The sequence below is a fragment of the Episyrphus balteatus genome, chromosome 1 (genome assembly GCF_945859705.1).
Source record: "Episyrphus balteatus chromosome 1, idEpiBalt1.1, whole genome shotgun sequence".
In the NCBI taxonomy this organism is placed as follows: Eukaryota; Metazoa; Arthropoda; class Insecta; order Diptera; family Syrphidae; genus Episyrphus; species Episyrphus balteatus.
Window position 1 is genome coordinate 171,854,845 of NC_079134.1, and position 17,119 is coordinate 171,871,963.

The 17,119-nt window shown below is 31.0% G+C and overlaps 1 protein-coding gene across 8 annotated transcripts in view; it reads left to right on the forward strand.

Moving 5' to 3' along the window:
• The window catches only part of LOC129907845 (CLIP-associating protein), a 63,431-nt gene that overhangs the window by 43,823 nt on the left and 2,489 nt on the right, over positions 1–17,119 (forward strand). Inside the window, exons 7-25 of one of the 8 annotated variants that reach the window (XM_055984249.1) lie at positions 1,135–1,239; positions 1,312–1,688; positions 1,751–1,950; positions 2,079–2,123; positions 2,509–2,634; positions 7,528–7,641; positions 8,075–8,095; positions 8,372–8,473; positions 10,299–10,591; positions 10,654–10,794; positions 10,936–11,598; positions 11,661–11,748; positions 14,693–14,788; positions 14,998–15,244; positions 15,303–15,487; positions 15,553–15,694; positions 15,958–16,132; positions 16,202–16,408; positions 16,477–16,601. In XM_055984249.1, the coding sequence (XP_055840224.1) occupies positions 1,135–1,239; positions 1,312–1,688; positions 1,751–1,950; positions 2,079–2,123; positions 2,509–2,634; positions 7,528–7,641; positions 8,075–8,095; positions 8,372–8,473; positions 10,299–10,591; positions 10,654–10,794; positions 10,936–11,598; positions 11,661–11,748; positions 14,693–14,788; positions 14,998–15,244; positions 15,303–15,487; positions 15,553–15,694; positions 15,958–16,132; positions 16,202–16,408; positions 16,477–16,601 (3,452 nt within the window). The remainder of the gene's footprint in view (positions 1–1,134; positions 1,240–1,311; positions 1,689–1,750; positions 1,951–2,078; positions 2,124–2,508; positions 2,635–7,527; positions 7,642–8,074; positions 8,096–8,371; positions 8,474–10,298; positions 10,592–10,653; positions 10,795–10,935; positions 11,599–11,660; positions 11,749–14,692; positions 14,789–14,997; positions 15,245–15,302; positions 15,488–15,552; positions 15,695–15,957; positions 16,133–16,201; positions 16,409–16,476; positions 16,602–17,119) is intronic. The other 7 variants (XM_055984251.1, XM_055984252.1, XM_055984250.1 and 4 more) reach the window with 7 other exon arrangements.

Genomic DNA, 17,119 nt, shown 5'->3' on the forward strand with positions numbered 1-17,119 from the left:
GCATTTGTCCCTTCTCGGTGGGCATATTGCCATACCCAACTCCTTGGCTTCATATTTTAGTTTTATTTTAAAATTTATTTTGATTGAATTTGTCGCTTTATTTATAAAACACCTTTTACACTTTCACTATGAACTTAGTAAACCATATGATCTTCAAATAAACGGTGATTAACAAAAAAAAAAAAAAAAAACATGTAACAGTTGGTACACTTTCTTCTGAGAAAGACACAGTAGGCAATATGCAAATATATCTTGGAAAAATTTATTAGTTTTTTTTTAATGAAAAGGCACATCATTATTTTTAATTTTTTAATAAATTATTTATAAGGTCTTCAAAAAGTTCAAATACTATTTTTCCAATTCGAACTATTTATTTGCACAATAATCTTCAGTTGTTTAGTTTTAAAAACTTTTATTTTACCCCCAAAAAGCAAAAAAATCATTTTGTTTCGTATTTACACGTGTAAATATAAATACACGTGTATTTAATAAATACACGTGTAAATAAGATACACGTGTAAACGTTTTTTAGATACACGTGTACACGTGTATCGGGTACACGTGTAATTAAATACACGAACAAAATCGTAGGCTCTAGTTTAGATGCAAGTTCAATGGTCAGAGGACAGCTAAGTAAATTTTAGAACTTCTAGAGATTATGTTCTTCCCTGCTACAAAATCAATAACCTTGAATACCTTTTCGCATGTGATGTCATGCACATTCTGACGACTGACGCCCTTCTTACTAAAGAGATCAGAACCTAGTTCTTGGGACATTGGCCATTGGTTTATTGGGGAGCTGTGGAGGCTTTCTTCGTAGGCGTCAGCTTTCTCTTTCGAAGAGGATGTGTGCTTGTAAGAATCATACGATGCCGCCTGGACTTGATGTGCTTCGTTACTTCTTTTACTCATATTAAATTCAAGACCTGCTCGCCAGGGATGTCCGTTTAGCCGAGGACATTTCATTTCATTTTCCTTTCATGGACGGGTTTTTGGGTATGTCTTCTTCTTCAAGCTAGCATTTACATTGTTTAGTGTTTTGTTCCAAACATTGAAATGGTATTGAAATATAATTTTATAAATTTTTTCCCCTTAAAAAAAGCCCTTGTATAATATTTTATTTGTCTTTTTTAGCTGAAAAAAATTCGATCTCTTCTACTGTTAAATTTTCAAATGACACCTTATATAAAAGATTTGTCGATATCATTCCTTGACATTTTAAAAGAGCTGCGTTCTCAGGTAAGTTTAAAATATAATAATGAAAAACAAAAGATAATAATCAAATTCTTTTCTTTTTTTTTAAATAACTAGGTAATTCGAGAAGCATGCATAACAATTGCATATATGAGTAAAACTCTGGGACTGAAAGTGGATCAATTTTGCATTTACATTCTCGCAGAACTTGTTAATCTCATTCAAAATTCAGCCAAAGTAATTTCGTCGGCTGGCACAATTGCTCTCAAATATGTGATCAAATATACACATTCACCCAAATTGCTCCAAATCATCACAACAACATTGACACAATCAAAATCTAAAGACATTCGTTCGTCTCTGTGTGAGATAATGGTTATGATATTCGAAGAATGGCAAACCAAATCGCTGGAGCGAAGTGCAAATACATTGCGCGATACCTTAAAGAAATCTATAAGTGATGCGGATAATGATGCTAGAAAGCATAGTAGAAGGTAATTTTTAGGTTTTTCTTTTTCATTTGACTATTTAAATTGGTTTTATTTTTTTTTTCCAGAGCTTACTGGTTGTTCCGGAGACATTTCTCAGATTTGGCAGATCAAATTTATGACAGTTTGGACAGTGCAACGCAAAGGGCACTTGAGAGGGAACGTGATTTGATGTATGGTTCAAATGGTACGGGGGGTCCAATGAATAAAAGTCTTGGTGGTAGTAGTTCAAGTTTGTCGTCTATGGCGGGAGTGGGTAGAAGTACTCGTAAGTGTTGTTAGTTTTTTATATGTTGTCCCTAAATGTTAGAATTTGTTGTTCATCTGTTTATCATGAATTCATATTCCCCATTTCTGTTTTTTTTGGTTTTCATCATTTTTATCACAATATTTCAGATCGACGATCTACTGGACTAAAGTCACCTGCTACAGCGCCTTCAGGTAAATTGTAATTTTGTTTGAAATTTTAAAGTTTTATTCTTATCAAAACAAAAAACTAACAACTAATTTGAAATATTTGCTATGTCTTTTTCTTCTTTTGGTTTTTTTTTAATGCATAAAAAACAAATTATGGATATCGTGGTAATTTTAAATGTCTCACATTCGATGCGTAATTTTTAATGGCTGCTATTTGATTGTATTTTTTTTAAATGACTACTTATATGCTGTGTTGCTGGCAAAATCAAATCAAATCAAACAAATATAATTTTGTTAACTTATTTTGAAATCAATCATAAATCATTTCGTTTTTGATTTTTTTCATTTATGTTTTCTTTTATGATTTTTTTTGTTTTGTTTTCTTCTTCATCTTCAAAAAAAAAAAAAGTTGATACAAGCACTAGCACGGAAAATCTGTCTCAGCCTAGATTGAATCGAGTGCCTTCGTTGCCGAGATCATATAATCGTAATCGTAGTGGAATACCAATTGCTCAGACTTATATTCCTCCTAGAGGTGTTTTTTCAATGCAAAACTTATTATTATCATTTTTTTAGAGATCAGTTATTTTTTGTTCTTTTACTCCTATTGTTTCCACTTTCATACGAAGTTATAGCTGATGGTGCTCAAATTAATAAAATAACTTTTAAGTTTTTTTTTTTAATAATGTAGGATTGTAGGGTGTATCTTCTGAAAAGCTTCGCTTGAAACCTAGATATTTTTAATGTAGAATTATTGTCATCTAAATCGTAATCAAATGATTAAAAACTGTTGAATTATTTAAGTGCTATTTTTATAATATCGAGGTCCCTTAGATCAGATATTGATTGATAAATGTCTCAGATCTTGTTCAACCCCTGATCCTTTATTTCATTCACTAGTTTTTAGTACGATCAAATGAGAATTAAACTTCTAAAATCTGGCCCGCGATTGTCAAGGGCCAGGTTAATATAATCAAAGAAAAACATTCACAAGTATTCTAAGCGGGGTACATTCAGAATAAAAACGATTCGACAACCCTCATAAAATTTATGAACACACCCAGTGAGTAATGTTTCCTCAGTCCCCGTTTGGTCTCCAATGCTGTGTTTCACATCACACTCAGTCCCTATTTCATCCCCAAACCTTTATTACTTAAGAAGAGTGGTACTGTAGCCTTTTGGAATCTTTCTTTTATAGTCGGATCCCAGTTTAGTTTTGTTGTCTAAAATTGTACACAGTCACAAATAAATACGGCTCGTCATAAAAAGAAGTGTTTTACTTAAAATTATATTAACGTTTCCTTCAATTTTCACTCATGGTCAGATAATCTCTAAACTTAATGTGAATATCATTCAAAGGTTACAAAGAAGAATGCCAATTTATAATAAATATAAAGATACTAATATTTAAACTTCCAATGCACTACAGAATATTTCTTCAAGCACATATATTCTAGTAAACTTTCAATCTTGAAATTACGTATGAGCCTTTTCTTAGCATGTTGCATTTGATTTTTAAACAAAAAAAAAAAAAAAAAACACCTGCACCACCATCACTTAAAAAAGTAAAAACGATTACAATAAGCTTTGTAAAAACTATAATCTACAATCCAGTGTAATCCAGCAAAAACGGTAATTTAGGAAATACCAAACAAATATTTGGTATGTTGGTAATTTCAGTTCCTAAAAAAAACAGCTCTTACTAAATTTCTAAATAGAAAAACCGAAACAGATGTTTCTTGACTCATTTCAGTAGCAAACATGAAAAGAAGTACACAGTTGTTAGTTTTTATTATAAAAGACATTTAATTAAGAAAATCATTGTAGTTTTACTTAAAATTTATAATGGCACAAATTTATAGTCAGCCTATTTAAAGGGAGTTAACATTATTCTATAGTTAACACCATGTTAATTTTAAAACCAGCCTGTAACTTTTGGCAAATTATAAACACATTTTTTATTTCCAGTAACTTTTTCCGGTGAGAGATGTTGTTGTAGCATTTAGACAGTGTTTGTGTGAAGTTTTATTCCAGAGAAGAGATTACTAAAAAGATAAAATAAGGATTGGCTGATTTTAAAGTTAGAAGCTGGTTTTAAGAAAAAAGTACCTGGGTGACCGAGCTTTGCTCGGTATCTTTAAATGTCATAACTTTCAGTGAAAAAAGTCAAATGTAAACAGCAATTTTTTGGAGTGGGTTTGAGTTTGCAATGACCAGTTTTTTCGCGGGTTACAAAACACCACATTCCCACTTTATAATCCAGTTTATTTACGTTTGAATACACATACGACGATCAGTAATGGATAGAAGGGTTACAGGAATCTGCATTATCGAAAATGCCTACAGCAATGAGATCCCTTTTTGTTCAAATTTTAATTTACGGGTCAGAAAGTTTTGGATAGTGTACATAAAGTTAATCTTTTTTTCAAGTTTAGCCTTGTCGGCTTGTTGTGAGTTATTTTATTTTTATACGTTAACAATAGTTGCATTTAATCAAAAGAAAAACGTAAGACAAAGGTAATGTGTGATACCTAATTAACAAATTACTTAAAAGTTTCAATACATGATCAAAAAAGTCATGATCTAAAAATTTTTGTTTAGTTATTGTAACAAAAAGAAAAAGAACAATGCGTAAAATATGGAACCATCCTTCAAAATTTTATTGAAATCGTTGAATCTGTCTCCGCGAAAAAAAACTAATGTAAGAGAAAATACTTTCAAAATGTTGTATTTGCCTAGAGGAAAAAACCCTCAAAATTTTATCGAAATCTTTAAAGCAATTACCAAAAAACTAATATGTGAGAAAAATAAGCGTAGCTGTGAGCGGATGTTTCTAAAAGTACTTCCAAAACATTTTATTCGGCTAGGGGACCAAACCCTTAAAATTTCATCGAAATCCTTAAAGTTGTTACCAAAAAAAATTCCATGTTAAAAAAGTGGGCGTGGAGGTGGGCGGATTTTTCCAAAAATACTTCCAAACTTTTTACTCACTTAGATAAACAAACTCCGAAAATTTCATCGAAATCCTTAAAGTGGTTACCAAAAAAAAATTCCATGTTAAAAAAGTGGGCGTGGCAGTGGGCGGATTTTTCCAAAAATACTTCCAAACTTTTTACTCACTTAGATAAACAAACCCTGAAAATTTCATCGAAATCGTTAGAGCCGTTCCCGAAAAAACTTATATGTTAAAAAAGTGGGCGTGGCAGTGGGCGGATTTTTCCAAAAAAACTTCCAAAACTTTTGACTCGCTAAGATAAACAAACCCTGAAAATTTCATCGAAATCGTTAGAGCCGTTTCTGAAAAAACTTATATGTTAAAAAAGTGGGCGTGGCAGTGGGCGGATTTTTCCAAAAAAACTTCCAAAACTTTTGACTCGCTAAGATAAACAAACCCTGAAAATTTCATCGAAATCGTTAGAGCCGTTTCTGAAAAAACTTATATGTTAAAAAAGTGGGCGTGGCAGTGGGCGGATTTTCCAAAAAAAACTTCCAAAACTTTTGACTCGCTAAGATAAACAAACCCTGAAAATTTCATCGAAATCGTTAGAGCCGTTTCTGAAAAAACTTATATGTTAAAAAAGTGGGCGTGGCAATGGGCGGATTTTTCCAAAAAAAACTTCCAAAACTTTTGACTCGCTAAGATAAACAAACCCTGAAAATTTCATCGAAATCGTTAGAGCCGTTACTGAAAAAACTTATATGTTAAAAAAGTGGGCGTGGCAGTGGGCGGATTTTTCCAAAAAAAAACTTGCAAAACTTTTGACTCGCTAAGATAAACAAACCCTGAAAATTTCATCGAAATCGTTAGAGCCGTTTCTGAAAAAACTTATATGTTAAAAAAGTGGGCGTGGCAGTGGGCGGATTTTTCCAAAAATACTTCCAAAATTTTTTACTCGCTTAGATGAACAAACCCTGAAAATTTCATCGAAATCGTTAGAGCCGTTTTCGAGATCCCAATTTTATATATATTTATATATATACAGGGTGTCCCACAGTCACCGCCCCAAACGAAAACCATGGATTCCTGAGGTCATTTTAAGTCAAAAACTTAAGAGGTAATTTTCTCGTTTTCGTCCCGTTTTCGAGTTACCACGGTTTTTATGATTTTTGTTCTCTTTTCCCTTATCTAGCTTTATCTTTGCCAAACTACGTTTGATTTGAAAAATTTTTTTTACAACCAATCAAGAATTTATTACAGTTTTAGTTTGTCTCAAAACTTTTTTTTCTGCGGACAACCGTTTCTCCACAATTTTGCATCAAACACAATTTTCTTCGTTTTTTAAGTTGTTTTTTACACTTTCATATCATTTAAGTCAAAAAAACACGTTAATGAGTATTAATTTTTTGTGCTTTTTATTAAAGCCCAGTTTATTTTCATAAAAAAAAATAAGTTTTATTTCATAAAAAAGGCTACTGAAATTAATTAAAAAAAATAAACAAACTGAGTGAATTAAAAAAAAAAATAATTTTTAAATACAAAATTTATTTAAATGAATTAAAACTTTTTCTAAACTATTGTGGTTAAGAAAAGAACAAATAAATAAAGCTCAGAAAAAGTTTTAATTCATTTAAATAAATTTTGTATTTAAAAATTATTTTTTTTTTTAATTCACTCAGTTTGTTTATTTTTTTTTAATTACTTTCAGTAGCCTTTTTTATGAAATAAAACTTATTTTTTTTTATGAAAATAAACTGGGCTTTAATAAAAAGCACAAAAAATTAATACTCATTAACGTGTTTTTTTGACTTAAATGATATGAAAGTGTAAAAAACAACTTAAAAAACGAAGAAAATTGTGTTTGATGCCAAATTGTGGAGAAACGGTTGTCCGCAGAAAAAAAAGTTTTGAGACAAACTAAAACTGTAATAAATTCTTGATTGGTTTTAAAAAAAATTTTTCAAATCAAACGTAGTTTGGCAAAGATAAAGCTAGATAAGGGAAAAGAGAACAAAAATCATAAAAACCGTGGTAACTCGAAAACGGGACGAAAACGAGAAAATTACCTCTTAAGTTTTTCGACTTAAAATGACCTCAGGAATCCATGGTTTTCGTTTGGGGCGGTGACTGTGGGACACCCTGTATATACATATATATAAACAATTTTAGCTCGTTTAAAGTTATAAGATATGTCTTAAATTAAAACAAAGCATATTTTAAAACTAGTATCATACTAAATCGGTTTTAGTTTCGAATTAAATCGTCTATAAATTTGCGCCAATATTTAAAAAAAAATCGGCTTAGTCTCTAGGTTTACCCAAAAAAAAAAATGTATTGTTTATTTTATTTATTTTTACATAAATTAATTTTTGTTTATCATTTTTGTATTTTAACTTATGATTAGGTATTTTATTTTTATCATTATTGTTTTCGTTCATTTTTTATTTTAATTTATTATCATCAATCATTCGACATAAAATATTTTTGCAGCTGGCTTTAGAAGCGTTTCGGCCGTTGATACTGCTGCTGTACAAAGAGCTAGAGCGCGTGCGCAATACTCAAATTTAGCTAGATTAAAAGTTACATCTGGAACTGCCTCGCTGCGTAAGTTTATATATCATTCATGAATAAAAAAATAATAATATTCATGTTTGTATTTTATTATATTTTTTTTTTGTGTTGTAGAAATAGTATTTATTTTTTTATTTTATTTTGATTTTCATAAAACATTTTCCTTACACCTTTTAAGCAAAGCAAACTAAAATTTAAAACCACAAAACAAAAATTGCATGCATGAACTATTGCTATATTGGTTTTCCTTTTTTTGTTAAAACAAAATTTCGAAAAAAAAACTTTTAACACTTTTTAAATTAATTACAAAAAAAAAATAAAATCAAACACAACTAACAACAATTCTTCTATAAGAAGAATTATTGCCTTGAAATAATATTAATGCAAGAAAAAAACAATAATATCTAAAACAATTTGTTTGCGTTTTCTTTCTTTTTTTTCTGATTTTGTTTGTTGTAACACGCAGAAGGGCATGTAGCCCAACAAGGTAAATATTTTGTATTCATCATATACAAAAAATCAAATATTTATACTTTAAGTCTACAACATCCACTGTTCAAACAATATTATACATTAAAATACAACAAAATAATCAGACAAAATAATAATAATACACAAATTACAAAAAAAAAACATTTATCCTTGTTGTTAGAACAGTGTAAAGTATTGATCTATCCAAAATGAAAATTAGAAATTTCTGATTTTTCTTTGAATTTTCTAATTTTGATTTATAAATAATAACGAAACAAACTTTTACTTTTAGCACGTGCAAGAAAAGTTGCTAGCTCAACGACAACACCCCAACATGCATCACCTGAACACAGACCAACTCCGCGTTCAAGGGCAGGAGTCTCACAATCTCAACGTAAGTAATGCATTGTAATTATACTTTGTTGTGAATAGTTTTTGTAACCAAATGCATGTGTAATATATATATCTTTTAATTGTTTTAGGAAACTCAAATGAATATTGAAACCTAAATCTTTAAGTCTATATACACGTTAACATTAATAATGTGAAGTTATAATTTAATACTTTTATCTTTAATTTTAATCTTAATTGAATTGAATAAAAAAATTATTAGAATTGATAGTCTTACTTAAAAATGACTTAAAAATTTGTTTATAAAAAAAAAAAACCTGTGAATGAGAGCACAGTTCTCTTTTCAAAAATAAAGTCCTCTTTGCGAGAGGGCAATTATTTTATTATTAAGAATGAATTTATTTAAATTCTTTCAGCTGCTTATTGCTATTGTAAATGTTTAAAAAATGTAATCAGTAGGTAGGAAAAAAGCTTTTTAAAAGTAATCTGAAATCTGGTCCTGCTGATTCCAAATACATATCATATATGCTATGCATTTTATTTTGCCTTTTATAATGCTCTTGCAACAACAACATTTTAATTAAATACAATACAAAATTAAGTTCGGTTTAACTTGCAATGAAGTGTTTTAATAGTACGGTCACAACGATCTTTTGAACACTTCTATTTTCAAACGCATTTTTATGTTTTACCAAACGGCCAATAAAAAGAAAACTAATATTATTTTAACACTATACACAGAAATTAGGCTGTCCTTTGTATTAGTATGTATTTCCAAATGTTGCTCTCCCACAATCTTACATCTAATATCAACTATAACATAATCTCTACTAATATTATAAACTTATTATTACCCATTGTTAATTTATTCAAATAAGAACCGCATAGAATAAAGTTGCGAAACAAATAAAATAAATAAAATTAACATATTAATGACGTACTTCGTTCGCTTCATTGATAAAAAAAAAATCTCTGTAACTTATTTTGTAATATTGGTCAATTTTTTTTAATGCTGAATTACCCCCAGTTAACTCAAAAAGCAGTTTTTCAGTAAAAAATCAAATAAAAAAATGCTCAACTTGCGGTGCTGAAGTCTGAAAATATAACTCCTGTAGGAAAATGATGTACTAGAGTAAGAAAAGTTAACTATATTTCCAATTCGTTCCCGAGATATGGGTTTTTCAAAATGGCAGACGCCCCACTAAACCACTCAATACTCAGAATAATCCTCTCTTCAATATTGCATCCAAATTTTGCTGACGTCACAATTTTTTTTTTCAGATTTTCAATGTAAGAAATTTTAAACTGCTTTTCTTAAGGATCAAATAAAGAAGGGTAAAAATAGCACATGCCTTCTTCCAAAAAGTAGGAATGTCTAGAAAATACTCAGTTTACACAAAAAGTTGATTTAAGCCGTTCTTCCCCTAAACTCATCAATAATTGTGGAATGAATAAACAAAAGGCCGAATTGTTCAGAAATTGAAAAAAAAAACTATAACAAATATGTATGTCCGGCTTGTATAAAATTCAGTTTTTCAAGGGACTAGTAGTTTCCATTGAAGGCAACATATGCAATTTTGCCTTAACTTAACTTCATTAAAAAAAATTTGAAAACATGAAAGGTGGAATACGGCATTTTTTTTTTATTCACTACTCAATTATAAACTTCAGATTTTTTTTGTCCCATTTGATTTTAGAAGAATTAATCTTCGGATGATTATAATTTTCAAAACATCTCCAGTGCCCCATATTATAACCCAAAAATGTTAGATGAATGGATGTTATGAAACTGAAGATAAATTGTTACAAATCTTAATTTCTTTTCATTGAAATTTTAATTAAATTTGTGTGTATTTTATTCAAAACAGCTGGGTCACGAAGTACATCACCATCATCAAAGCAACGTTCAATGTTTGGTTCATATTCATCCTACAGACCAACTGGTACAATACCAAAGCCAAAAGCATCGGGTATTCCAAGGTCATTGGCCAATTCAAGAGAAACCAGTCCTACAAGAGGCTCGACATTACGAAGAAATGTCTATTCGACTAATAGTCCTAGACGCCCGGAACGACCTCCCATTAATCCAGCTCGACCAGTATTAGCCCAAAGGATGCTTCAGCAGAGTAGAGAAGCAGAGAATGCTCTAGCCGATGCATTAGTAAGATTTTTCCTAATTTTTAATTATATATTTGACTAAATTGATTTTAATTTCTTTTACAGTCTCCTGAAGAGGTTGATCTTTCATCGGATTACTCTCGATTATCGTTAGGTCGTAAGGTGTCGCGAGACGAATCCGACGAAAGCGAAGCATCCTCGGTATGTTCGGAGCGAAGCATTGATTCGTTTAAGAGGATAAATGATGTTAGTTTGCGTCTCTATTTTGTCATAGTTTGTTGTTTTATTTGTTTGTATTTCTGCTTTTTGCTTTTTATATATTTTATGTTTTTTGTAAAATTCTCAAAAAAAACAACAAATTAATTAAAATTTTGAAATAAAATTTAGAGTTATTCCTGGAATGGATCACGCAGTCGTTTAGACAGTTTCCGTGCTCCAATCGAAGACATCGACACCATCATACAATTCTGTGCATCGACGCACTGGTCTGAACGAAAAGATGGCCTCATTAGTCTCACACAATTTCTATCCGATGGCAAAATTCTCACACCCCAACAATTGCAATGCGTTCTCGATATGTTCCGTAAAATGTTCATGGACAATCACACAAAAGTTTACGCCCTCTTCCTGGACACAGTCAACGAACTGATTCTGGCGCACTCCAATGAATTGCACGATTGGCTATTTATACTCCTAACCCGTCTATTCAATAAACTTGGCACCGAACTCTTGGGTTCGATGCATGGCAAAATCTGGAAAACTCTCCAGCTTGTGCATGAATACTTTCCAACTGACATTCAAATGAAGGATGTTTTTCGAATTCTATCCGATTCGGCACAAACACCGCCAACCAAAACCAAAATTGCCATATTGAAATTCTTGACGAATTTAGCAACATCATATTGCACAGCTGGTGATTTTCCCAATCAGGGTCCCGTGGAGAAGGCCATATTAAAAATAGTGCAGTTGGCTGGCGACCAGAAGAGCGTTGAACTGAGAGGTCAGGCGAGGTTGTGTCTTATTGCATTGTACAATTGTAATACACCAAATGTAAGTTTAAATATTGTTTTATTTGTTTATATTCTCATTTTATTTTGTTGTTTAATTTGAAGATGACGAAAATTTTGTCGAGCTTACCAAAAACTTGTCAAGACTCAGCTCGAACTATCATTCAAACGCATTTGAAACGCAGCACATCCGGTAAGTTCAAATTTATACTCAGAGTTTATTATTATAAAATACTGACGTACACATTTACAATTTGGGTAGTTTTAAAATTTCTTTGGTTTTTGTTTTGCGAATTCGTGATAAATAGTTGTTTTAAATTTTAGTGGATGAAATTGCTTTTGACTTCTCAAAAAAAAAATCAAGAAATTAATTGATAACTTAATTGTAGGAATCATTGAAAAATACAGACGCACTGGATTCAATTTCAATATGGGTTAGTCTTTTGGCCAATGGGTTTATTATTAATTCAGTGTATTCCCACTTACATTATGTTTTCATCTTTCTTTGAAAGTCCAATACATTTGAGTTCCCCAAATAAACCTTATAAATAACGAACAAAACGACTAGCTCTGAAAGCCAAAATTGAGGCTTGTGTAGAGCAATTGTGTGTCATATGGTAGAAGGGCGAAGAGCGGAAGGAACTCCGAAGTTATACTTCTAATTTAACACAAGCTGGCGCTCCTAGAGCTTATGATGATAAGTTACTAAGTGCATAAGCATTAATAGTTCTAGAACATCGATGATAAGACTCGAAAATGTTTTCGGTCGATGTGCCCAAGTCAGTCTAGCTATAATTGCCCAGATTACATTTAGAAATTTAATTTCTTAACTTTAAAATTAAAGAACTACAGTGTACTCCGAATTTACTCTAGTTCTTTAGTCAGATGTACATTATTATTTAGACACGATACTTGCAAAACACAAAATAAACTCATCAGTCACTTCATTGATGATGAAAACATCAGTAGTGAATGTTACTCAAAAATAAAATTCACAGGGCTGGCTGAGGCGTTTAATTCTTTTATTTTTCAAATTAAAAAACTGTTTAGCCACGTCAAGATAAATTTAATATTCAACACTAAATATTTAACCCAATTCACACAAGGCTTTAGCAAGGACTATTGCAGTAATTTTAAGAAAGATGAATGACATTTTTTAGAGATAGAACGTATGGAGTCTGATAACGCTAATACCTTCATTTCTTGTTTTAAGTTAAAAATCATTCACAAGCTAACCCAAGACACTTAAAAAATGCTTCTGATAGTAAGCTCATGCTCTTGTAAACGTTCAAAAGCAGCTTTAGATGTTTTTGATACACGCCAGCTGAGTTTGTCGCCAGCTACCATTTTTTAGCTGATTTTATATTTAAATCTTTGCTTTGCTGTCTAAAGTTGTTTGAGAAGGAACCATGTGGCCTTGTAATACACCCGAAATACTTGTGTGTGTATAAATCGAGACTGAACTGGACTAAGGTCGAGTGACATCAATTATTTCCCATAAATCAGAATTTCAGTTCTATTCTTCTTTGCAAAGACAACGCGGTTAATTTGAGAAATTTGTTGGCACTTTTTTGTTCTCTGCCAACTTGACGATGGTATTTGAAAATATTTGGATTTCTATCCCTCGATTCCTTTTTGAAAGGATTCCTTAAACGAATAGAACTTTAGCTTCTTGAAACTTGCATTTAATGGTAATCCAGGTCCAAACACCAGCGTGTATTTCTATTTCTTCGTGATTTCGTTGCTGCTAAACGGGTAGTCGAGCTAAAGGACCCACAAGTCAGGGCAGCGCTTCCAGAACAGTGTTGTATACCAAGGCTTTAAAAAGATTTTCCACAACTTTTTGCCCTCCGTCAGACATTGTGTGTGGTGGAGGTAAAAATTGAACGTTATTGTTGTTTAGGTATATCCTGTGGATATACGGAGACCGTTTATTAGTTTTATTTTTCAGTTTAGGTCAGCAGGGTGAAATTCTGACTGGGAGATCGAAAGCTAAAAGTCTTTTAATTTTAGCCTCCTCTTAGACAACCCTATTCCTGTTCTATGATAAACTGAAATGATAATTTTGTCACTCTTAAATTAAAATTGTGAAAATAACAAGAATATCCCCCAGGATTCTACAAGAGCATAGAAAACCCTAGAATAGAATCTTATACTCTTAATCAGTCAAAAGCATAATCATCCATCTATGTAGACACAAAAACAATAAAAAAATAGGCTTTTCATGTCTTACAAAAAAAAAGCTATCACAAAAAAACTCTCTTCTAAATTAAAATTATTTTTTTCTCCTCTCTCTTCCTTTTTAATTTATAATTTGAATCAAATGTTTGTGTAATTAAAATCTTAAAAAAAAAAACAACAACAAAATACACTTTTCACTTTATACCATACACAAAGGCTGTGAATAAAAAAAATTTGCATTCAGATAAATTTTTCAAATAAAATACCGTAAATTATTTCATTGTCTTTTTTTTTGTTTTGGTTTTCCTTTCTTCATTTTTCTACATTTCTTTCTTCGAACGAACAATAAATAAAAAAAATGTAATACACAAACACCTGAAAAATAATACAAAATAAAAATAATTAAAAAATATACAAAAAGAAAAATGCTTTAGACGGATTATTCTTCTACGAAGAATCGGTACTTATCTCTTATTTATTCTTCAATTTTATTATCAACAAAATATTTATATAAATTTTTTTTTTTTTTTTATATTTTGCTATATTTTTTGTATTTTTTTTGGGGTATTTTTTTGTTTACAACTCCCAAATTCATTAGTAAACTCGTATTCTCACACAATTTGGGTTGCTTGCTTTATGGTTTTATCCTTAAGCCGAATAAAAAAGAAAAATAATGTAAACTGATACGAAGTTGTATTAAATAGATGTAACAGTCACCTCACTTTTTGGACACATTCATATGCAAATATTTAGTTAGGCACTCTTCTGTACGCACAAAATCGCAAAAACAAAAAAAAAAAAATGTAGTCCATTTGGAGGTTTTTTCTTTATTTTTTTATTTTATTGCTTTTATTTTTAATTTCCTTTTTTCACTTCTTTGGTGGATGAATCTGTGGATAAAAAGTTGTTAATTTGGTTGGTATTTCTTTTTTGCTTGTAAAATTCTTTCCCCATAGGAACAAATAGCCCATCATCGCCATTATCATGTTCGAGTCCAAAACCTTTGCTTAGTCCATCGCAAGGTCCATTTAGTTTACAAAATAATAATTCTAGTAAGTAAAAGTTTGTTTCTTTTTTTTGTTTTATATTTTTCTCTTTTTTCTTTTTTCTTTTGTTTATAATTTATTTGTAAAAATTATTATTTTATATAATAAAAATGTACAGCTAATTGTAAAAATTAAAATACATCTATAAATAAATCAAGCTAAGCAAACAAGTTGGTCCTTGGTGGCAGTAAAATGTAATGAAATCTAATTTGTAGGTCCCCGTTCAAGACAGTCATCGGTTGAAAATAATGATCCCCTCAACAGTGAAGAGGTATACAAGAGTTTGCGCAAAACGACAGCCGAAATACAAAACTATAGTTTCGAATCGAAACTCGATCGCGATACGAATAGCAAAGATTCCGGTATCAGTCAAATGGGCGATCATGGAATGGGTGGTGGCAATGCAATGCACAGCGAACAATATAATGTGATTTCATCAAATGGACTTAATGGTCATTTGCTGTAAGATTGAATAATCTTTAATAGAAACTTGTAATAATTAGAATTATAATTTTTGTAGATTATTGGATAAAGAAGACTCGTGCAATGGTTCAAAAACACAATCGGCAACCACAACAGAATCAAATACACCAGAGAGCACAGTGCGTCTGGATGCAATGGATATGCAAAATCACAAAGTCTCCACAGTGCAGAGGCATCATCAGAACTTCCAAATCGGGGAGAATGGTGAAATTATTTTAGAAAGTAAGAATTCAAAAAACATTCAAGCTAATATAGGATTTAGCATATAAATACTTTATTTTTTCTAGATGGTTCCAGTGAAAGTGATATAATTAAGGCTGCCATAGTTTTAAACTTAGACACAAATGCAGAAGTTATACAACAAACTTTGGCCGATCTGTCTGTGTGTATAAAGAGCGGCAATTGTGATTTGCCCAACAAAAATTTCAAGTAAGTTTTGCTAGCCTCATAGTAAGTGGCTTAACACGGTTTGCCCAGGCGCCTAGCTAGCATAGTATAGTGGCCTGGTTAGGCGCTTGTCGACGACTGGAAATAAACGAGTGAGATAGAGAAAAACTGGATATAAAAAAAAAATAATTCGATTTTCAAGTGTTTCTTTTCCCCGTGTAGCCACTTTCTTCTACCTTTTTTTGATCTCATTTTTGATCTGTATAGAGCACTTCTTTAATTTTTGTTTTAAACAAAATTTTCAGGGCCATAATGAAAATGCTGCTGAGCCTACTGGAATCACCAACCCCCGAAGTGATGACATCTGCGCTCCAAGTTTTGGGCAAAATTGTTCGCAGTGCAGAAATGAAACCATTCTGGAGTAATTTCCTCGAATTGATACTTTTGAAAATAATCAATTGTTATCAAAATAGTAAAGAGGTACAGTTTTTTTCGTTACTCAATTTTTGTATGAGGAATTAAAATATTTTATTTTTTTTTAATTTTAAGGCTTCTCGTGAAATCGACATCATCATACCTCGAATAGCACCTGTTTTACCTCTTAACATCTCAATTAATATATTAAATCCAGTTATTGCAACTGGAGTATATCCATTGAACTTGTGTGCGGTTAAGTTACTTACGGAATTGACCGAAAAACAAGGCAATGAACTTACCGATATTCATTTGGAAAGTATTATGCCAAATTTAGCAAGGGTAAGCTTACAAACAATTTTGATTTTTAATTAAATTTAAATTATATGTTTTTTTTTTAATTTTTATAGTTGACTGATGACTCCCAATCGATGGTGCGTAAAGCAGCCGTATTTTGTATTGTTAAATTGTACATTGTTATGGGTGAAGATAAGGTTAAACCGAAATTTTCGCTACTGAATCCTAGCAAAATAAGGTAAGCAATAGTTTATAGTAATTCAAATATTGAAACAAGTACTGCTAAATAATGTAAATCAATCCCAATCTCAAGGCAAGAGATACTTTTTAAGGTTTTGTAGATTTTTCGCTTGTGCGAATAACCTATAAATGAAACAGTAGATTTGATTCAAACACAAACCTTTTTAAGGACCAGTAATTTTTTTAACATAACATTAATACAAATGTGTATTAAATATAATTTATTGACCAATTTTTTTTTAGTAAAAATCGCTAGAAAAGTTTTTTGAGAAAAATTAGCTTTTTCATATTGGACCTATGAGAAGTAGGTACCGTTAATTTTGGTCTTAAAAAAAATATCAATTCAAACATTGAATTGCTTTGGTCTGTAGCTGGAGATATAGATAGACATCTGTTGCCTAAAAGCCTAAAATATCAATTTCCGTAGCACGAGTTCCCATAAGATTGCATGATTTTCCAAAACTTTGAAGCCGTTTTTCTCAAAACTACAATTTTGCAGATTCGTGGTTTTGGCCA